This window comes from Boleophthalmus pectinirostris, unplaced genomic scaffold (genome assembly GCF_026225935.1).
Source record: "Boleophthalmus pectinirostris isolate CB_2022bp ecotype Guang Dong unplaced genomic scaffold, ASM2622593v1 HiC_scaffold_8, whole genome shotgun sequence".
Classification (NCBI taxonomy): domain Eukaryota; kingdom Metazoa; phylum Chordata; class Actinopteri; order Gobiiformes; family Gobiidae; genus Boleophthalmus; species Boleophthalmus pectinirostris.
The window spans coordinates 17,771,140-17,794,088 of record NW_026571515.1 but is presented as its reverse complement, the minus strand read 5'-3'; the positions used below and the strand labels follow the sequence as shown (position 1 = coordinate 17,794,088).

The 22,949-nt window shown below is 38.1% G+C and overlaps 1 protein-coding gene across 2 annotated transcripts in view; it reads right to left on the bottom strand.

The window, feature by feature from the left end:
* The window catches only part of LOC110158091 (plexin-B1-like), a 108,278-nt gene that overhangs the window by 2,722 nt on the left and 82,607 nt on the right, over positions 1–22,949 (bottom strand). For both annotated transcript variants that reach the window (XM_055165735.1, XM_055165736.1), the window contains 25 exons: positions 22,636–22,758; positions 21,815–21,908; positions 21,246–21,415; positions 19,978–20,129; positions 18,713–18,818; positions 16,513–16,649; positions 16,201–16,374; positions 15,207–15,429; positions 14,673–14,915; positions 14,105–14,278; positions 13,214–13,362; positions 13,031–13,131; positions 12,274–12,491; positions 11,257–11,435; positions 10,538–10,604; positions 8,854–9,000; positions 7,608–7,779; positions 6,940–7,043; positions 6,779–6,863; positions 6,002–6,174; positions 5,082–5,242; positions 4,175–4,322; positions 3,402–3,466; positions 1,023–1,098; positions 848–922 (listed from right to left, as the gene is read on the bottom strand). In XM_055165735.1, the coding sequence (XP_055021710.1) occupies positions 848–922; positions 1,023–1,098; positions 3,402–3,466; positions 4,175–4,322; positions 5,082–5,242; positions 6,002–6,174; positions 6,779–6,863; positions 6,940–7,043; positions 7,608–7,779; positions 8,854–9,000; positions 10,538–10,604; positions 11,257–11,435; positions 12,274–12,491; positions 13,031–13,131; positions 13,214–13,362; positions 14,105–14,278; positions 14,673–14,915; positions 15,207–15,429; positions 16,201–16,374; positions 16,513–16,649; positions 18,713–18,818; positions 19,978–20,129; positions 21,246–21,415; positions 21,815–21,908; positions 22,636–22,758 (3,516 nt within the window). The remainder of the gene's footprint in view (positions 1–847; positions 923–1,022; positions 1,099–3,401; positions 3,467–4,174; positions 4,323–5,081; positions 5,243–6,001; positions 6,175–6,778; positions 6,864–6,939; positions 7,044–7,607; positions 7,780–8,853; positions 9,001–10,537; positions 10,605–11,256; positions 11,436–12,273; positions 12,492–13,030; positions 13,132–13,213; positions 13,363–14,104; positions 14,279–14,672; positions 14,916–15,206; positions 15,430–16,200; positions 16,375–16,512; positions 16,650–18,712; positions 18,819–19,977; positions 20,130–21,245; positions 21,416–21,814; positions 21,909–22,635; positions 22,759–22,949) is intronic.

The following is a 22,949-nucleotide window of genomic DNA, read 5'->3' as shown; positions in this document are numbered from 1 at the left end:
TGAATACAGTGGACAGGTTTAAAATAAGAAAAGGATATGATTTCCCAGAGCAATTTTTAAAAGGCCCTACTGTTTTTAAACTCCATACACCTTTACTAGACTCATCATTATAATTTCTGCCCTGGAATCTACTGAAATAAAGGTAGAAGGAAGCTGCTAACTTGAAAACTAACGCTTTTTTGAGCTTTGGAGATGTAAACAGACTAATTATAAAGGGTTATTCAAACACATGAATAAAATAAAACAACTCCAGGTATGTTTTTGAAGCTGTAAAAACTCCTCAAAACATTATAACATGACTTACAGCTCACAAGACTCTATTTCAAACATGTCAAACTCAGCCCCAGGGACCAAATTTGGCCCGCGATATAATTATATTTGGCCCGCGAAATCATATCAAATATGTATTAGAGCTGGCCCGCCGGCTACAGATAGGCTATAGAGACATTTATTATTTACATTTTTGCTATTATTTAATATTATGCTTGTTCTGGATTCAGTGTTTAAGCAAAACTATTATTAAACATTTAGTTTAATAAGAAAAGGTTTAACATATCTCGAAAGAAGAGAAAACATGCAGATGTTGTTGAAATTTTTCAGTAAATATGTAGTTTACCACATGACTTAGTCCCAGTTTTTAATTTTGGCTCTCTGTGAATTTGAATTTGACACACGTGGTCTATTTTAAATAATATATGACGTTTAAAAGGAAGGTTTTAACCATACAATAATGGTGTCATCATGAAGTTTCTCAAAGTTGTATTTTGATGTTCTCATGCATGTTTGACTAATAATGTTTTGTCCTACATTGAGGCTTTAATGTTCACTGTATTTGACTGTGTCTTACCTGGTCATAGTATTTGTTTATATACTTGTACAGTTCATTCAAAGCCACCAGACAGTTGACCTCCGCCGCATAATTCTGTATTTTAAAAGAAAATAAAACAGCATCCTCACATCAAGTTTAAATTTTCAATCATTATCCTTCATAGTTTTATATACATTGATGTTCTTATACTGACCCGTGAAAGTTCAGCCAGAGCAGAGTTCATCTCCTGGTCACTGGCTGAGATGGTCTGTCTGATGTCGGCGTAGTACCTGTGGGACAGAAAATACAATTTCTTTTTGCCGTTCTAAAGCTGATGTATTTGTGTAACTACAGTGACCTCTTGTGGTGGATTGATACGTTTTGTTAGATTATGCTTGAGCAAGTTCAAGAGTAAGAATGTACAAAGATTAGACCTTAGACCAGGGGTGTCAAACTCATTTTGGTCCAGGGGCCGTATCCAACCTACTTTGATCCCAAAGGGGCCGGATCAGAAAACTCATGGCAAATAAACCCCAAAAATAATAATAAGTTCAAATATTTGTGCAGAGAAACACAAATCTATTACAGAAATCTTTTTTTAATTGATGAACTCTTTCTTTTACATAATATTATAATATTATGAACAACCTGAAACTTTAAGAAAAATTCTATTTCAACACAATGTTTTAACATTATCTTGTATGCAAATAGGAATAAGTCAATTTTTCTTGGAAAATCCTGCACTCAGCGTCCACTTGTCTTATTTTGGACATTTTGCTGATGAGGGTGTCAGTCAACAGTCAAAACGATCGTCCTTTAAGAGCGTTTGGAAAGAGACAAGTCTTCATTTGTGCTGCTCTGGCGGGAGGGGCCACGCACAAAGACGCTGGAGATGCTGCTATCATAAACACCACAGAAAATAAACAATATTTTATATATTTTAATAGAAAATATAATTCAAATATTTAAGTAGAAAATCAGCCGAGGGCCACATTAAAGGTCTTGGAGGGCCGGATCTGGCCCCCGGGCCTTATGTTTGACACCTGTGCCTTAGACCTTGTATCTTTGCCATATTTTATAACTAAACCTTCACTCTTTTGCATATATAATATCTAATGATCTAAAGTAACTTGACCGTAACATACCACACTTATTTTTTTCTATTTTCTCCTTTTTATGGGTGTTATGGGTGACCTGGAAGATTACAATTGCTGGGTTTCAAATGGCATCACAACATTTCATTGGCCAATACTACTGAGTAAAGATGGGGGCAGCCAAAATGCAGAGTTAAAGATGCAATGTAACTTTTCTGATGGAGGATCCGCCACCTGCTTGTCTCCATGGAGTAATTACTGTTTTGCCTTGATTATTCCACAGTAGATGACTTTCGGCGACACCCTGACAGGTTAAGCAGCTTGATTTTTGAGCTCTGGGGAGAGACCCTTAAAACTAGCCTAAATACAACAAACCTGCACATATTTCGCCCCGAATTGGATTGTTAAGAAAGTTTAGAATGTCTGGCCAGCGAGAGGAGACTAGATCTACCAGAAAAGAGGACAAACAGGAACAAAATGATGAAAATGAAAAAAATGTGGCGTCGGTGCTAGAAGAGTTAAAAGACTTCAGGAAAGAGCATATGGAGGCTTCAAACGATACTAAATCTACATTAGCAAGGGTAGAAAGTGCCCTGAAAGATGTGGTTGAAAGGACAACGGAGCTTGAAGAGCATATGTCCGACACAAAATAGAGAGTGAGCGACACCGAGGATTTACTACAGCGTCAAAGCAGAGCTATTCGCTGCATGCTACAACGAGAAGCCACATTGTCCGCCAAGTGTGAAGATCTTGAATCCAGATCCAAGCGCAATAACCTACGCATCTACGGGATACGAGAAGGTGAAGATTATTCCACAGTATGGAAATATACAAAGGAAGCAAGCCTACACATTTCCTGTTTTTATGGTATTTTTGAGCTATAAAACACCTGTAATTGAACAAATGCAAGGGAAATATGTTTAATGCCCTACTGTGGAACATTCCAGGCAAATAAATAACATCTCCATGGAGACAAGCAAGTAGGGGATCCTCCACCGTAGAAGTTGCACCTCTAAATTGTAATAATACTCAATGAAAATGCCACTCACAATTTCAAATCAGTGAATTAAAATGTAAAACTGTGCATTCTTGTTTTCTTTTTTTCAACAATTCCACCGAGTTGACCTCCTAAAAGAGAATCGCCTGTTCATAATTTCTCCTAATTTACGAAGATAACCGTCCTCTCAAACTGTCCTGTTAGAGGCTAACACATGTCCAATGAGCCTTCAGAGTATCAGTGCGCTAAATGGAACCGTCTGCTGTGGACTCACTCATGTGTAGAGCCTGGAGGGCCTTTGCTCTGCCCTGATCCATGTCTGCTCCCTGTCTGCTCTGACAGATTGTCCCAGGACCCCCCCCACACCCCCGAACCCAGACTCCGGTGTGGCAGCGTGTGTGTGTGAGTGTGTGTATATACGTGTGTGTGTGCCTAAAGAGTGTGTGCGTATGTGTGCGTGTAGGCCTGGGGTTAGCAGGGAGAGTGCCTGGCATATTCTCACCTCTCCACCATCTGCTTGTAGCGAGGGATGTCTCTGGCGTACAGCAACTTGTTGATGGGAGAGTCCTGAGCACAGACAGATGGAGAAATGCAAGCGTGAACATTGGACAATTGCACGTGCTTCAAATTACGAGACGCAAAACTGAAGGGTACAAGGTATATCATTTAGGTTAGTGATTACTTTAACTTTTTTAAAGCTCAGACGACAAAAACCTCTTAGTCTTGACATCAACTATATGTTTTTCATTCTAATGTGCATCTAATAGTTTCTTTAAAAGCTTTTAGAACCAATTCAGAACAGCAAATAATGGGAGATATATTGGATTTCTACTTAAGTACTTAAATGTATGTTATACAAAAGATAAATATCACTAATAATGAAATGTAATACAATGTAAATGACAATTTTGATATCATTTATTACCAATAGGGGTCATTCTTTAAAGCTGAACCAAAATAGACAGTGAGCCTTGTCATTTCAGTCTTATACTTTTCATATTAACCCGCTCTACATGATCTTGGTGTTTTTATTTCGTTATTTTGTCTGTAATTAAGTCCTATTCCTACCTATAGCTGCTAGCCTATGGGTGACATCACACTCTCTTAGTGCACTTTTTATACAGTCTGATTACAACATGTCACTAAGAGTAATTTTTAGAAACAATTAGTGAAATCTCCATCCATCCATCTCCAGTATACTATTTTTAAGGTGACTTGAAATTTAGCATCACTGACTACAAACCGCATGATAAAGTGAGTGACTTTGAGCCGTACCCTTCCCAGTTTGTGGTCAGCGATGGTGCAGGAGTCCATGAAGGTCTGTGCGATGACCGACAGCACAGCGTCCACATGGTCTGAAGTCTGAACGTCAAAGATGAACTGGGGGTTTTTCAGGATGTTGATCCAAAACCGCAGCGGCAAAGCTGCACACACAAATAAACAAATTAATCTGAAGATATTCAAGTATGATTGGGATGTGAATATGTTTTTTTTTCCCCTCTGTGTTAAAGCATGTGACCCGCTGTTCCAAAGACAAATCACTATGAGAGACAATAAATAAAGGATTATCTTATCTTAAAGGTCTTACATTACGCAAAATTGATTCTTAAGAGGTTTGATATGATGTCATGAAGCAGTAGTTTTCAAGTTAACTGCTACGTTTTACATTAAGTTCAGTAGAGATTACAAATTCCACAGTTGAAATTACTCAAATTATTCTAGTGAAGGTGTATGAGATGTGGAGTGTTTTTAGTTTGAGGACTCAGTCTAAATATGCAGGATATATGCTAAAGATGTGTGACTGAAAACAAAAAACACAACTCTTGATATGTTTTTGATGAGGAAACAACATTACAACATAGACTAAAAAAAAGCGTAACAGGGGCCTTTTAAGATTAGAAGAAAGTTGGCGATAAAACTGATGAAGAAATACCTCTGGCTCTCTGAAAATATGAATTCTCTTATACATTGTTTAAACATTATTTGAGTATTGTTATTTCTGTAATTTGATAATAATATATGTAACAAAAAACATTTCACTTTCGCAGATTAATTCAGTGGAAAATGTTCAAATCCTCACTGTTTGTGGATGAGTCTTTTGCCAGGCTGATCATCTGTCAGCTCAGCATCAGGCCCTGTCCTCTGTCAGTGGGTGAGGCTACATTGGCAGTGCTCCACTCACCTGTTGGTTTTCCAGATGTGGATGGTCTCGGGGTCACTGATGTTGTGCTGTTGAGCCTGCTCGTCCAACAGGTCAAAGAAATACTTCACGGCTAGAGGCACGGGGCGACTGGTGCTCAGGATGGCCGTGAACAAGTCATCCACAAACTTCTGCAGTGTGCCCTATCAACAGAAGCGCAGGTCAGAGCAGAGGAAGCTGTTTGAGGAGTGGTGTAAGGTGAAATGCAATGTCAAATTTTACCATCAAGATTGTTGTGAGAAAAGTAATAAAAGTGATTTGCAATTTACAATTACTACACCACAATAAAAATGTGAAATTATACAATCACTTATTCAACTATTCTCAAGCTTTTAGCACCGTGGAGGCAATTTGAGTTTGGAAAAGGTGTATGGACTTTAAAGGGCCCATATTACTCTATTTTCTGATCTATGTTAGAATCTTTAATCGTCACAAACATACCTGGAATTGTTTTGTTTCATTCACACATGTTTAACACAAAGTCTGCATATTTAGAAAACACTCTTTTCCACCTTGTGATGTCATATAGTAATACAGGAAATGCTCCACTGTGTTTTTAAATTCCATACACCTTCACTAGAATCATTTGGATAATTTCAAGCCTGGAAAAGTCTCTGCCGAACTAAAGGTAAGGTTGTTGTGAACTTGAAAACCACCTTCATGATGTCACAAGCTGGAACAGAGCATTTTGAGCTTTGACGATAGAGAAGACAGACTAATAATAAAAGATTACCGATACATATGTGAATGAAATAAAACACAAGTCTACGTATGTTTTTTGTTGATAACATCATACTAACATGATTTAAAGCTCACAAGAGTCAACTGTGAGCAATATAGGACATTTAAATTTGATAATTACTTCAGCTACATGCATACTTGCAAAATGGACATATAAGTACCTTCATGGAGAGCAGCCTGGTGAGGTAGATCTCGGGGATGGCCTTGGCCCGTTCCCCTCCTCTCTCCCTCAGACTGCCTCTGCGGTGTTTGGGCAGTTCAGAGTCCTCACTGGCTTTCACCAAGTGCCACAGTCTCACTCCGCCCTCCTCCCCATCGTCCAGCATTGGGGTCTCTGCACAAAAACAACAAATATTTAAAATAGTTCATATGTACTTTTTAAATCTAACCATTGAACATTCAACCAAAAGCTTCAAAACAATGTTACATAATTCTAAATATGTCAGTGGAGCTCACTTTTATGTACGACACATTAGGTGAATTAGAGAACCCACATTGACCCGTGTCAGTGAATATAATACGCATATCTATGCATGTAACAGCCAACAGAGATACAAGATATTCGAAGGTTAAATAATAATAATAATAATTTCTCATAGCTAAGAAATGTTAAAGATAGAATATGTTGTTGCTATGACCAATGTCCTGTTTTTATCACACATAAATTCTACTTCTGCTACTTTTATTAAAACAGACAAAAGGCAGAACTAAAGCTTCAATATGTGTTTTTGTCATACCACGATCCCAAATAATTGTCTAATCTTTGAAAAAATTATTCCTGTATGTATGGCTGAACTAGGAATTCCCTCTTAAACAACGATATAACAAAAAAATGATACAGCACCCTCTTCTGGTAGATTTGGGAACTGCTTGTTTGCCTACATAGTACATGAACACTTGATGATGTTTTTAGTCTGTATGTGTGTATTTGTACTCACTCTCTCCAGGCATGTAGTCGTGGCTGTCATGGAGGTGGTGTTTGACATTTCTGGGAACAAGAGCCACTGTTGCTCCATCAGGAACCTGTGGAAGGATTACATGTGTTTTATGTAGGAAAAAAAAAAAATGTAGAAGTCAAGTGAGTTGAGCATGCACTGACCTTGTAGTGCTGTAATGTATTGAGACGTTTCCATGAGCCCTGGACCACAGAGGTCAAATCCTCGTCTGAAAGGATCAGGTGACCGGCCACTCCTGCACGCCATTCTGCAAACACACAGCAGTCACAGAACACATCATAACCAGACAAATGCACACTAACAGAGCTGGGAGATTAATCGGTTCCAAATATCGATATTGGGAGGTATTCTCAGATATTGGGATCATGCTGAAATTTTTTTTAAATATTTGCCGATAATATTGTTTCGATGCTGCCCCTGTTTCTGTGTGCCTATTCCGAGTTTGTCCACAGTCCATCAGAATTGCCTTTTTGAACAAACTTAATGTAGAAAAAATAGATATCAGAAATCACTCTACACATAAAAGGGAAAAGGCTGTACTCACTATGGCTGAATATCAAGTTGCTCATACAATACATACCTCGATACATAGGCCACGAAGTTTGTGCAAAGTTAATATGAAAAACACTAATACAAACGGCAAAAATGTCAACACAATTGTAGCTCTTACACAAATAATTTAGTAAAATATACTTAAAAATACTCTTGCCGATATAAAGATCCAGCAGCCCACAATATTGATACTGTATCATCAAATTAAACGATACGATATATAGATATTTCAATATTTTTGCACACCCCCAGTACTTACCCAGGAGCACAGAGTCGACATGTGGTCTTTGAGAGAAGGAGGTTCCCTTCCAGGTCTGCTCCAGGAGCTTCTCTTTCACCTGGGTGATGGTGTCACAGTCCAGCACTTTGGCTGGTACTGTCTGAGGCGCAGCTCCTCCACCTGCTGGCGCTGGCACCACTACATTCAGGGTCTGAAAAAATTATAATTAATATTTAAAAAATGCAACTATAGTGAAGTGTATTCTGTGTCCTTGTTTGATAAATGTTGATTAAATGAATTAAGCAGACAGAAATTATACGATTGATACTCTGCAGTCACATCACGCTGGAGGTACATGTCTACATGTATGTGTATTGGTGGAATGTTCTCCAGTTACCATGGAGACACAATGTACACATTAGTGAACACAGCCAAATACATTTTAAGATCATCTGAAAACTCAACAAAAAATACAACCTTGATTTAAACAAAACATTTTCAGAAGCCTGTGATTAATACGAGCATTCGCGGTCCTTTTTTGGTGTTAGATTTTCAACAAAGAGGAGAGAGTGTGACTGTAATATTATCTATGTATATGAGAGGCACTTGTTTAGTAGCATGAATCAGCTCACCTGTTGTAGTTCTAACAAAGTCAGTTCTTTATGGTCACATTGTGTTGAAAAGAAGCTCAGATTAAAATCTAACAATGCCTCAATGACATACACTACCGGTCAAAAGTTTTAGAACACCCTAATTTTTCCAGTTATTTAGTCGTGCAAGTCCAATGAAGAGCTTGAAATGGTACAAAGGTAAGAACTGAACAGCCAGAGGTTAAAAAAAGACAAAAGATAACAAAATACAAGTCCAAGCTCTGCCAAAACTACCTCAGGAAAAAAGAACAAGATGGTAAGCTTGAAAACAGTGTGTCCAGCACAGTCTCCAGACTTAAACCCCATCGAGCTGGTTTGGGATGAAGTGAACAGATGAGTGAAAACTGAGTAGTACTACAAGTGCCACACATTTATGAGAACTTCTGCAACAGACTTGGGAAGAACTTTCTGAAGATTTCTATTGTAAAAAGAATGCCATGAGTGTGTTCAGCTGTTATATCTGCCAAAGGTGGACACTTCCATGAATCAAAAGTTTAGAATACGTTTTGGTCAACAGTAAACAAAAAACTGGAAAAAGTGTGGTGTTCTAAAACTTTTGACAGTAGTGTATCACACCCCCAGGTAATGTTGATGGCATCAGCTGCAAAGTCTCAAAACTACTGCAGTGGTTTTACCAGAGTGCGGTACTCCACGTCCTCTCTCAGCAGACGGTTGTCATTTAGTGTGTATTTGGCCTTCCCTGTCACAGCGTCCACGGGGCCCTTGTCCACCTGGTGTTTGATGGCTCTGAACAGCATGTAGAAGGACTCCCCCGCAGACTCCTGACAATGACAGCGAAGGTCAGGGCAAGCTCATCTTCAATGGATTTAATAATTGTTTAAAGGGCCCAGATTACGTTGTTTTGTTGTTAGAATGTTGTTTCCTCATCACAAACCTTCCTGGAGTTGTTTTTTGTTTAATTACCTCCGCCAAGGAGGTTATGTTTTTACCGGCGTTTGTCTGTTGTTTGTTTGTTTGTTTGTCTGTTTGTCTGTTAGCAACATAACTCAAAACGTTATGGACCGATTTTGATGAAATTTTCAGGATTTGTTGGAAATGTGAAAAGGAAGAACTGATTTCATTTTGGGGGTGATCTGGAAGAAATCCTGGATTCTGAATCACTTTGAAATTTTTGTTAACATTGTGGTAAATGGGGCCAAAAATTTTGTTTCTCAATATCTCGGTTAATTATTGACCAAACCCCATGAAATTTCACTCAGGGATGGACAATGGGATCCTCTTTCATATTCCAAATTGAAAGATACGAGACAAATATTTATGGAAAACACAATTAATATGAGGGGGACTGTAGTCCTTGGCGGAGGTCTGCGCTCTCTGAGTGCTTTTCTAGTTAATACATGTTTAACACACAAACCCTGCATATTTATTAGTAAGCTGAGCTCTTCTCTCAAACTGAAAATACTGTGTTCCACTTTGTGATGTCAAGTGGTAGTAGAGGAAGTGCTCCAATGTGTTTTTAAACTCCATACTCCTTCACTAGAATCACATGGATAATTTCTGACCTGGAATTGCCAAACTCTACTAAACAAAAGGTAAAAGTTAACTTAAAAACTACCAGTGCATGACATCACAAGGTAGAACAGAGGGTTTTGAGCTTTGGAGATGTAGACAGACTAATAATAAATAACTCAAATGTGTGAATGAAACAAAACACAACTCTGGGCATGTTTTCTGACAAGGCAATAACATTCTAACATGCCTTAAAGCTCACAAGAGTCAATTTTGCATAATATAGGACCTTTAAGTGACCCCATACAATTTCCATAAGAAACTTTTATATACAGTTATGATCGACACTGCCCAACTTGGTCAGACTACAGATAAAACTCTTTTTCAGTGTAATTGTTGCATTCCAGATACACAAATTAGCAAGGTTCCTCCAATTAGGCTCTTAGGCTCAGCTTTCATCATTCTACATTAGCTTTAAGTGGCTACAAACGGTGAGCTGGATACAAAAATTTACACCCGTCTTAGTTTGAATTTCTTCTTTCCATTTTAACAGGCTAGCTTTGAACTGACTTGCAATAAACTCTGGGAAACTCTGGTCTGATATTAACAGAAAGATCTTAAATTGGAATCTATGGAGTCACTTGATGAGTTAAAAATTGTAAAATGTGTGGTGACCATGATGTGTGTATGTTTTACTTGAGAGGTGCCAATGGTTTTATAAAGTGAAATTTGGTGATTTGACTGTTTTGTATTGATTGTGTTGGCAGCTCCTTGACCAGGTCTCTCTTGAGCTCCTAGTTAAATAAAGTGTAATAAAGTTGTTTTAGACTGTGAAAATGTGGAACATACCCTCAAAAAAGTATACAGACATATTGACATCCAGTTTGTTAACAGCTTTTCAACCACTGATTCAGTCCTGTAAAAACACAAAGTATGTTAAATATTTTAAATATTCTCCCTCTTTAAGGTGCATTGTGTAAGTTTTCTGGTGGAGGGTCCGTCAAATGCTTTTCTCCATGGAAATGTTTTGTTTTGTCTGGAATGTTTCACAGTGTGGTATTAAACATTTTTGTTTTCATGGAGACCAATCAGCCCATGTTATAGGTCAGATCTGAGAAGAGGCAACACCACTCACAGTCAGAATGTACATTTTTCTCTGTATTTGTGATCTATAAAACTACCTGTAATTTAATAAATGTAAGGTAGATGTGAGAGACATAAGTAATTAATTCACAAGGTGCATTTGAATGCCCCGCACTGGTTTTGTATGTGTGCCTTCAACTAGACTGGAGTGTGTTTTTGCTGCAGCAAGGCACGGGAAGAGAGTGGGGAGCTGTTGTAGCCGGTTTAACTTTTTTGTGGTGTCATAATAATATGTATCCCTTGTGGAAAAGACAACCTAAATAATTTCTGTAGCTAAAGATCTGCAACAGAATTCTTTAATGTCATACTGTGGAACATTCCAGGTAGAGCAATGACATATCCACGGAAACACGCAGGTGACAGACCCTCCAACAGAAAAGTTGCACAATACACGTTTAATACTGATAGCCATGCCATACTCTTACCTCCGCAACATGAGTTTGGGGTTCTTGGCCACGTACTGCTCCACCAGATCATTGAGTAGTGTTTTGAGGATGTCGGTGAAGTATTCCAGTTTACCGTGCAGAGCAACAGTGAGAAGAGACGCCACATAAGCCCTGTCCCGGGGTGAAAAGGTCCTCTGTACCTCCAACGTGTGGATAAACTACAGGAAGAAAAATGTCAATTGAGTAAATTTTATTAAAACATAAAATAAGTAAACTATTAAAATTCAAATTGAAAGGCTCAAAGGCTATCCACTTATTTTTATATGTAGAACACAGTTTGCCGTTGTTGAGCATTATTTACTAGTGTTTGCACTGGGACACAAACATCACATGTTGTCAGCGGTATCAAAGGTGCACTCTGTAACTTGTCTGGTAAAGGGTCCGTCACCTGCTTGTTTCTATGGATATGACATTGTTCTGCCTGGAATGTTCCACAGCATGACATTAAACAAATTTACTTTACAAGATGTGTGTACAATCCCTCAGTCGTCCAGGTAGAGTCCGTGGCAAAAGGAGAAATTCAACTTCAAATTTCGACCGAATAAACTTTTGTCCAGTTGACAAATTGAATTTTTCCTTTTGCCAGATTTTCTTTACATTTATTCACTCACAGATGTTTTTTTTTTCTAGCTCAAAAATACTTTGAAAAATGGGCATTCTGACTGTAAGCAGGGTTGCCTCTCCACAGACCTGACCTCTAACTTGGTCTGGTTTGGTCTCCATAAAGATTGAAAGGTTTAATATCATTCTGTGAAACATTACAGACAAAGAAATAACATCTCTACACTACAGAGAAAAGCATTTGATGGACCCTCCAGCAGAAAAGTTACACAATGCACCTTTACATATTTGTTAATTTTAGCTTGAATCTGCAACCTCATAGAGATAAAACTGGACAGGTAGTAGTGACACTAACAGTGAGGTTGTCAGGCATTATTGTGGACAGAGCTTATTGTGTTTGCTGATCATTCTGAAAGTTTGAGAATAAAAAATGACCTTAGTGAGGAAGAGTTTACTGTTGAGTAGATTGGAGAGCTGGACCAGACCCTGCTCCACGGTCTGTCTGCGGCTTTCAGGAACATCCAGGTCTCGTCTCAGAGGCGACTCCTGGTGGCCGGGGAAGAAAATACGCTCTGCATAAGCTCTGTAATCCAGGAAGGGGATACCAGAGCCCACCAGGTCACTAGACATGTCCATCATCTCAGTCATCAGGTCTATGGGAACACAGAGCAGCAAAGATTTTAACATTAATATAACACAATATTACACCCTGATCTATCTTATAATGTTGTTTCATCATCAAAAACATACCCAGAGTTGTGTTGTTTTTTTCATTTACACATGTTTAACACACCTGTGAAAACACTAGGATCCACCTTGTGATGTGGTAATACAGGAAGTGCTCCACTGTGTTTTTAAACTCTATACACCTTCACTAGAATCATCTGGACAATTTCACCCCCAGGAAATTGCCTGCCTCTTGTGAACTAAAAGTAAAAGGTAGCTGCTAACTTGAAAGCTACACTACTAAATGACATCACAAGGTGGTACAGAGCATTTTGAGCTTTGGCGATGTAGTCACAATAAGAAAGAATTACTCACACACATATGCATGAAAAAAAAACACAACTCCAGGTATGTGTTTGATGGGGTAACATTATAAAATGTCTTAAAGCTCACAAGAGTCAATTTTACGAAATATAGGACCTTTAAAAGTTTATTTATTTGTCTGTTTAATTTATTTTTATTTAACCTGTGAATTCTTTCTTGCAGCGGTCTCTCACGCTAGTCTCCAGATTCTCCAGCTGGATCTGCACTTTCTTGTAGTCTCTCATTGCTTGTTTACTCTTCCTCCTATTGGCGCATCACACATTTCATATTAGTCTATATAATACATTTTTATATATTCTAAGACATACAGTAGACATAACTGTACCTGTATATGAGCACTATGATGAGCACGATGAGAGCGACAATTGAAGCTCCTACTCCGACCCCCACCTGAGCCTCCAGGGGGAACGTGGACTGGGCCTGACTGTCATACTGCACTCTGCCCAGGGAAAAGTTTAGGTTCCCCATTCTCACCTGGAATAATTAGAAAACAAATGCAAAAAAAACATAATAACACTTTTCGGCAGGCTGATTTTGTCACTGCAGCAAATATGCTGAATTAAAACAAAACTTGCTTTGTTCTTTTTTTTTTTTTTTTGGTTAGATAGATCAGCGCAATAATAAGCCAATAATCCCAAAAAGAACAATATATTGTCCCTGATGAGTAACAAATTGGTCAAAAATAGGGACACCTGGGACATTTCTTGTATAAAACTGGGACAAATCAGTGCTTTTGGATAAATCTGCTGGGACAGGGGACACAGGGCTCAAAACTGGGACTGTTCGAGTAATATAGGGACATCTGGTCACCCTAGTCCAGCATAGACTGCATATAAATGGACATGGATAACTCACTAGCCACTGCGTTCCAAATAGAAAGTAAGTGTGGGGGTGCTTCCAGCTCTATTGCCTCAACTTTACAGAGAAAAATAGTGAAGACTCTTTCTGTAACTGCTGTAGTAAGTCTCATCATTTTGGTGTTTTTATTTTGCTATTTAGTACATAAATAAAATCCAATTCCTAATTCCCAACTCAGCTCCTAATTTTAGCCTCGAAAGCTTCATGGACTGAAACCAAATGCTCTGGGTGAAATCACAAAGCCTTAGTCCGTGTCTTTATACAGTCTTTGGTCTCCACCAGTAGATCAAAAGAGATTATCCTGTGAACTTGAAGTTATTGATCCGATCTATAAAAAGTGTAGTTGTGTTTCCCTCACTGTAAATTCAGGCAGGCTCTCCAGGTCTTGCTTCTTTCCAGAGGACACAGAGGGCAGATGCGCCGGGGGCTCACAGTACAGGTGATTGTGTGTCAGAGTCTTCACGGCACAGACCCCCCCTCCTATACGTGCCTCCACCTCGTGTTTGAAGATGGCCAGGTCCAGGTTTTCTCCCTAAAACACACCAAGATATGGTAATGGTATATTTTCATGATTGTGAATAATTTTAAATCAGGTGTAGTCAACATTGGCAAGCAAGCTGGTCATTGTTTTTTAAAGATATAAGTAAATAGGGGAGTTCCTAAGTAGGAAACTAGTAGCAAAACAACTATATTGAGAAGGATTTTTAAATACAAATATCCTTATCAAAATAATTTTCTGTAATCTGTACCATCGAAATTAAGTCATTATGATTTTGCAGGCAGGCTATCAATCTGGGAGCAGCAATGAAGAAAAAAGGCCACTATGACTTCTGACTTTTTTCAGTGTACAACCCTGTAATGGGGGTTTGAAAGACTTTGAAATACAACATGAAATAAATAGTCCTGTGTATTTAAAATGTGTTTACCTCCACAGAGATGATGCTGCCTGGTTTGTGGTGGAAGGGTTTGTTGGGGTTGTTGTGGTTCAGAGGATAGAGTCTGGGGTTGGGCTCATAGCTGAAGGCCTCATTCCCCACAGCACTGAAGTCGAAATGGAGGCTGTCCAGCAGGAAGTGAACTTTAACCTTTGCTCTTCTGGCTTCTGGTCCCACTTCTGGGGTGGGACACAAGATGAGGGTCGAGCTGTTGACTGTACAGCGAGCCTCGTACTGGAACAGGGAGAAAAGAAAAGGGTTACATTTAAAATTTTTATCTTTTTGTAAATGAAATGTGTCATAATTTTTTTTAAATAGAGATTTTATAGAGAACTGCTTGTTCTTTCTGGGATACTGACTGTAGCTAATTACATTAAAATTAATATGGGAGTAGAGGGCAAGCTTCATTTAAGGCACCAGGTTGCATATAGTAGAAAAAATGTGTGTAAGGAGTAAAAACATTTAATAACATACTATAGATTTCTATTGTATTCAGTTGTCATTTTGTAATACTGGAGGGAGTACCTGTTTGACCTGACAGAGGGCGCCCTCGGGACAGTCTGCCTCTGGGACGATCCTCCTCCACCTTTTCAGGGAGTTCTTATGGAGGTGTTTCCGGTCTTTCTTTCGCACCACGTTCCGTCTCCTCCTCGGGGGGAGAGTATCCAGGGGGCTCAGAGTCACACGGATTTTAGGCTCCTGGACCACATCCAGATTCTGACCAGACACTCTGATAATCCTGCCACCACTGAACAGCGAGAAAGAAAGAATTATTAAAGCACCTTAAATAAAAACTACAAATGTTAACATTAATCACAAACAGTTTAGTATAATTTACTGAGAGCAATGCATAAAATAAAAAAATATAAATTCAATAAATTCAATCTAAACTGCAATTGCAACTTTATTTATAATGCACTTTAAAAACAACAAGTTGACCAAAGTGTTACAGAATATATTTAAATAAAAACAATAAAACTAAATATGACTAAAATCAGAATCTAATAAAACAATAAAACAAAATATGAATACAAACAACTAATAAAATGCCAACATCTCAAAATGTATCAAAAGTCAAAGTGAATAAGTGCGTTTTATGAAGAGATTTACAAACAGGGACAGAAGAGGCTTGTCTAATGCGCAAAGGCAGCTCATTCCACAGTTTTGGTGCAGCCATCGCAAAGGCTCTGTCTCCTCTGAGCTATAAATTCCATTAGAGCTGATAAAATTACATAAAAAAATATTGAGCATACATTTTTGTTGTGCATAATAAAAGACAACATTGCCACATGAGCACTAATTGTTATAATGCTACATGGTAAGCTCCAACATGGGATCCTGTTATATTAATGTAATATTTGTAACAATAAAATCAAACAATGCATAAATAAAAGTCTTTTGTCACCCTTATTATTCACATTACAGAAGCTAAAAACAGTTATATGATCTCAAACATACTAAACATAAAAATGTAATAAATATGTCCTTTATTTTTGACATATTTGCAAACACAGATTACCTGAAGAAGCTTTTGGACGGGGCTGCACTGGTGATGTTGGGGTTGGGGGTGTAATGATAGACCAGGCCCTGCAGATGGCGCTCCGCACTTCCAAATCTCACGGTGATGCTGTGTTCCCCTGTTCTGTTACTGCCCCGGGTCACACACTGGATCTCATCATCCAGGATTTTCAACCTGCACACACAAATCCACAGACAAATAAATAACTCTATGAATCCTAAAAAGTAGGTCACTCCACTGGATGTATCACAAGCAATTTTATTTAAACCGCTAACCCAGACTAACCCAGAACATCGCTGTGCTGACACTTACACCAGACAGGGCACTCCTCCAATCAGAACGCTGGCTTCACTGGGATGCCCTGTCCGCAGACGCCGGCCCCTGATGGTCACAGACGAACCCCCGGCTTTAGGTCCTCTATGCGGGAATATGCTGTTTAACACTGGGTCCTGGGTAAAGAAAAAAAGAAAAATATGTATGTGTGTGTATATTAAATGTTATAATATTGTTTCCTCATCACAAACATTACTGAAGTTGTGTTTGTTTCATTCACACACACAAATCCTGCATATTTAGGCTGAACTGTTCTCTCAATGTCAAAACAGGTAATACAGGAAGTGCTCCACTGTGTTTTTAAACTCCATACACCTTCACTAGAACCATTTGGATAATCAGCCCTGGAAATTCCTATCTCTAATGAAATAAAACGTAAAAAAGTAGCTGTTAACTGACAGACTAATAATAAAGGGTCACTCAAACATGTGTGAACAGGTATGTTTTTGATGAGGGAACAACATTATAACATGGATTAAAGCTCAAGAATCAATTTTCAGTAATATAGGGCTCAATGAGTCTCAACATCTTGTGATGGGTGACATTTTGAAGACTTTTAATCATTCAAAAGATATAACATTCAGTTTTAAATTGTTAAATACTATGGCGTTAAAACAAATTTTTCATCAGTATGAAACTAATGGACAGGTCTTTGTGAACATGCCTGGTGATATGAATTTTGCACTGCTCAAAATGCCCAGGTCCCAAATATATAAATCTAATATATATTTCATATACTCAACGGTAATTCGATATTGTAATTATGACAGGTCTACAAATACCCCAAATGGAAAACCTTCAACCAAAGCATACTAGGTTAACTCATTTTAAATAAACACATCATTGCTTTTGTTAGGGACATCTCAACATACTATAGGTCTCTAATGTCAAAAAGAGAGGGGGATTAGATAAAAGTGATATTGAAAGATTAAGATATGAAAATGATTGTTGTATAATAGCAAAATCAAGGGCGCATTAACTTTTATGATCCTCACATCATCGCATGCTATAGTCTGATCCAACAGGAGGTGCACAGAGATTTATGGTTTCCAACAGCTATTTTGATTTATAGAGGGTCAGGATTATATCAGTATTTCACAGTGGCAGTGCACAGGAAGTCCTCAGAGAGTCAGATGTGAGTCTAAACGGAGCGTGTCAGTGTAGCTCATTACAGCAGTGAGGGAAGTCCCGTGCCCTGGTCCACACAACACTAAACAAAATACTGCTGAAATACATAAAGCAGGCTTATCAAATAATAGTACCCGTAAATGAAAATGCCAACTGTGTACTACACTTTCCCTGGTAACAATAAGTGGTGGAACATAACAAAGTGAAAGTAGTAAAGTACAAAACTTTATTATAAATTTTAGGTATGCATACATTACATAAGTATATTTTATACTTATTACTTTTGCTTCACTACATTTGAGAGAAGGTATTTGTACTTTCTACTCCACTACATTTTTGAACTCATCCGAAAAGTCAAAATATATTTATTATTGTGTGAGACCTACTGAAAACACTGCAGGGTTCATTTTTTAACCAGGTCATAATTTGAGCAGACAAAAATACACAAATAGAAATGAATAAACAATTCAGTTATTTCTGTTAAAATAAAATTAAACACAAATCTATATCAAAATCACTATATTTGATGGCTTATTGCATCTCCAACTGCTCAAAATACTTTTACTTTTTACTCTTTAGTACAATACATTTTCAGACGGGTGCTTTAAAACGTTTACCTTTTTCGTGTGATACTTTTTACTGAAGATTTTGTTTTGTTTTGTTTTATTTTGGCATCTGTACTTCTACTTAAACAAAATTGAGTACTTTTCTACCACTAACAACAACCAAGATCCAAACCTGGTCTAATACAGGACTACTTTAGGTCTAAAGAAGGACTAAACCAGGTCTAAATTGGGACTGCACACTTTCTACACTAATTCTAAATAAGGACTGATGCAGGAGGACAAAAATGTAGATTAAATTTACTCCAATCTCAGCAAATATTTGAACTGTACAGATATCCATTTACCACTTCAAGATGCTTGTGTACTGCCCACACATACCATAGTTTGGAAGCCACTGATCTATACCATTATTTATGACATGAATGCATCTAAATTTAGTTTGGCTGTGAGACAGTAATCCTTAGAATCTATAGAACGTATTTTACCTGGAAGCTGAAGATTTGTGGCGACAGGCCTAATCCTCCTCCTCTCACTCTCACAGAAGCATGGCCACTTCTCTCTCCTCCGCTACTCGAAGTCTCACACACAATCCTGGAAAACAACACAACCAGGCTTGTCATGATCATTATTTTCTATTTTTGGAGTTAGTATTTATTGTGTGTACATTTTTTTTTGCACTACTGGGAATTTTTGGGTTATTTTTTTGGCTATGCAATAAGATTCGAGTTGTAGAAGGTTAAATTTATGACTTATATGACTCTTTACAGATGCAAACTAAGTACTGAAGTGTTTCATTCTAGTATTTTTATTTTTATTTTTTTTACAATATTGTAGATTTAGAATAGTTTTTGGTTGTGGGACTGTCACCTGCTTGGAATGTTGCACAGCATGACTTTAACAGCTCTACATTACATGTATTCAATTACAGGTGGTTTTATAGCTCAAAAATACTTTCTGACTGTGAGCGGGGTCGCCTTTCCACAGATCTGACCAGTAACTTGATCTCTTCTTGATAAACCTTTAAATCTGCTCTTCGATTTTTGTGTCAGTGGCATAAATCAGTTTCAATATTTGTCTACATTTACATTTACTAGCAAAATATCACATTTCACATGTTGTTATCATGACAGGCCTAAACACAACATCTTCATACTGTTCTCGATTAAAGAAGTATATTTTCCTTATGACCTCTTGTATCTAGCCGAGATATTTTTTTTATTATGACTTATTTTCAATTTTATTTTGACTTGTACATATACATTTATATTATTATGCCTTATTTGACACCTGTCTCTTGCTATCTTTTTTTGCTACTTATTTAGAATTGATTGTTACCATTTATATTTTTTTTTTGTCTTTGTTATTATAATATATTGTGATCTGTGAGCTACTGTGTCATGTAGTGGGTTCATGTGGATCAAGTCTAAGTCATTTCTCTTTTCTCACTTCCTTCTCCTTGATTCTGAAGGACATGGGTATGGATGTCCCACCCACAGAGGAGACACAGGGAGGAGACAGGATATAGACTCCTCACTGAGACCAGTAAAGTTTGACTATTTTCTCTGCTCCTGAAACCTCCTTCAGGTTTGCTCCTTCCTTCTGTGGTTTACTTTGGGACACCACTTAATATGACACATCTGTTTGACAGCTGAAAAATGGAGGATTGAGCAGGGGAATCAAGGTGAAGGAAGTGAGGAAAGAGAAATGAGACACGGCCTAAGTCTAAGAATGAAGCAGAAGTGAGTCTTACCTGGAGGACACCTCGTATCTGCTGTGGATGACGTGGCAGGTGACTCCAGCCACAGTCACAGAGCTCTCGATGTCCTCCGCTCTCTGCCCCAGGTTAGAGCCAGAGATGGTCACCACTGTGCCCCCCTCCACCGGGCCAGACACTGGGTCCACCTGCAAAATGTAATGTGAATAGTTGGGCATGTTTAGTTATTGCAGTTCTCAGAAATGATAATAAATTTAATTTAAAAAAAATGTAAAAAAATATATATAAATGTATATATTTGATCACATACTATTTATCAAAGTTTCACAGAATCTGTCCAAAGCCTCCACATCCTCCCGGTGTAACATAGCTCTTTGCAAACCACAACTCTTTAAGCTTCTCTATTGTGCTAGTGATTATCTCTGCTTTATCTGAACAAAAGTGGTAGAACAATGGGGACTTTTTCCAGTTTGAATAGATCTACTAGAAAAAACTGTGTCAGACCACAAAATGCAAAACTGTTCACCACAACAAAACCAGTTCCACACAATATGAAAATGCAAGTCTGATTTCGTAATTTTTATATAATGTTCTAATTTTGTCATTTAAAGTTGTTTTACAGTTTGGTGTACGTATTAACTTAAAGATCCTATATTATACAAAATTGTCTCTTGTGAACTTTAAGACAGGTTATAAAGTTGTTACCTCATTAAAAACATATCTGGAGTCGTTTTTTGTTTCATTCACAAATGTTTGAGTAACTCTTTATTATTAGTCTGTCTACATCTCCAAAGCTCAAAATGCTCTGCTCCACCTTGTGATGTCATGAAGTGGTAGTTTTCAAGTTATCAGCAACCTTTTTATCTTTTGTTTAGCAGAGTTTGGCAATTCTTAGGGCTGAACTTATCCAGATGATTCTAGTGAAGGTGTATGGAGTTTAAAAAGACAATGGAGCATTTCCTGTATTACCACATGACATCACAAGGTGGAACAGAGTGTTTTCTGACTGAGATATGTCTAAATATGCAGGGTTTGTGTGTTAAACATGTATGAATGAAGCAAAACAAAACTCCAGGTATGTTTTTGATTAAGAAACATTATAACATAGATCAGAAAATACCTTAATATTGGCCCTTTAATTAACATCATGACCATTCTGCAAGTACAGTCCCTCCCAATCATCAAAATTAAACACCAACTACTAAAATATTCCATCTACAAATCAATCTACACAAGTCTGTTCTTAAAATCACATGTTGAAGCCATTACATTATGTTGAAAATGCAGTTCTGTGTTAGACTTACAAAGTGAATGACAGGTGCTGGGCAGGAGTGCTTGACCTCGTCCGAACAGGAGTCTCTGTACACACATCTGGACTGGACCGCTCCCCCACACCACACGCAGCTGTACTTATGGTCAGCGGTCCGACAGCGGCTGCAGTCTGACCGGCCCACCGAGCAGTTAAACAGAGTCACTGCAGGAGAGAGAGACAAAAAGAGAGATACTTTATTGATCCTGAGGGAAATTCTGCAACTGCATTTACACTGTGCCTCTCAGTCTCCTTTGTGTCTCAGTCAAAGGTTTCAGTGCAGTTTAACAGGAGGACTGGTCAAGTAGGGTCAGCAGATCCTGTGGAAGAGCCAAAAGTGTCTCTCCTCTGTGCCCTGCAGCCTGGACATCACATCGGTTGCTGACAAAATAGTCCCTCAAAGTGTTTCTTCTGGAAGATCTTCTGCCAAATTTGTTGCCACATACGGTGTAAAAAGTCTGTGGCATCTCAAATATCCACAACTAGCTCCTTACCTAGACTTTTGCACGATCAGGAAACATGATTCAGGAGATTACAGAAAATATGACAAAATATGACACTAACCATGCAAATTCTCAAAACTGTCGATAAGGAAGTGGTTCTTGCGTCTCACGTTGATAGTCGCCTGATACTCCTCCGTCAGGGATGAATAGTCATACTGGAACACAGCAATGAAAAGGATCAAAAAATTAATTGCATAATCATCTACTTATAAAAAGCATGGAACAATGGCACATCAAATTATATTTTTCTATCATAAACCATCATGTTATGAGATTAGATCATAAACTGTATACAAAAGTGGACTAAGGGAGTGTGATGTCATCCATAACATTTGGCTCCAGTTAAATGAAGATCACGAGGCAAGCAGCTGTAGGAGTGAATCTGGAGTCCATATTATGAATAGGAATTAGGGTAAGCTATGTCCATTTACATATAAAGTTTCTATATTTATACAGTCTATAGATTAGGTCCAAACCAGTTCATTCACAGAAGAAGTTAGAAGAGTAATGAACTAAATGTATTCATCTATCCACTTTCTTCCGCTTTTATGGGGCCTGGTCGCGGGGGCAGCAGTCTAAGCAGGGACTCCCAGGCTTCCTGCACCCCAGCCACTTCCTCCAGCTCCTCCAGGGGGACCCCAAGGCATTCCCAGACCAGCTGAGAGACATAGTCCCTCCAGCGTGTCCTGGGACTAAATGTATTCTACTAAATCGTAAACTGGCTTCAAAACCATTAAACAGCAACACTGGATCCTATTTTATGATATAATAAAGTCATATCATAAACATACCAAATCTTAAAATAAGCCCATTGAAACTGTGAATAATTATTTTATCAAAAATAGAACATTTGACAGTTGTTTCTTTATTTGGAGTTCAGACCTGGTGGGGGTGACAGGTGATGAAAAACACAGAGGGCTGGTTCTGGTCCTGTTCCACAGACGCCTCCACCACCACCGAGCGATTCTCCACATCCAACACACACTCGTACTGCAAACTCTCATCCTATGAACCAGCAGACAGGGTCATATAGTTAAATAACTGATACAAACAACCACATAAAAAAGATAAGTAAGACCAGTTGTTTTTGTTTTGTCTTCGCTGTTAATATAACTGTTAACCATTAAATTGTATTGGGTGATGATAAATATTTAATCAGTTCTTTATCTACCAACACATTTCTTAGACCAGTGTTT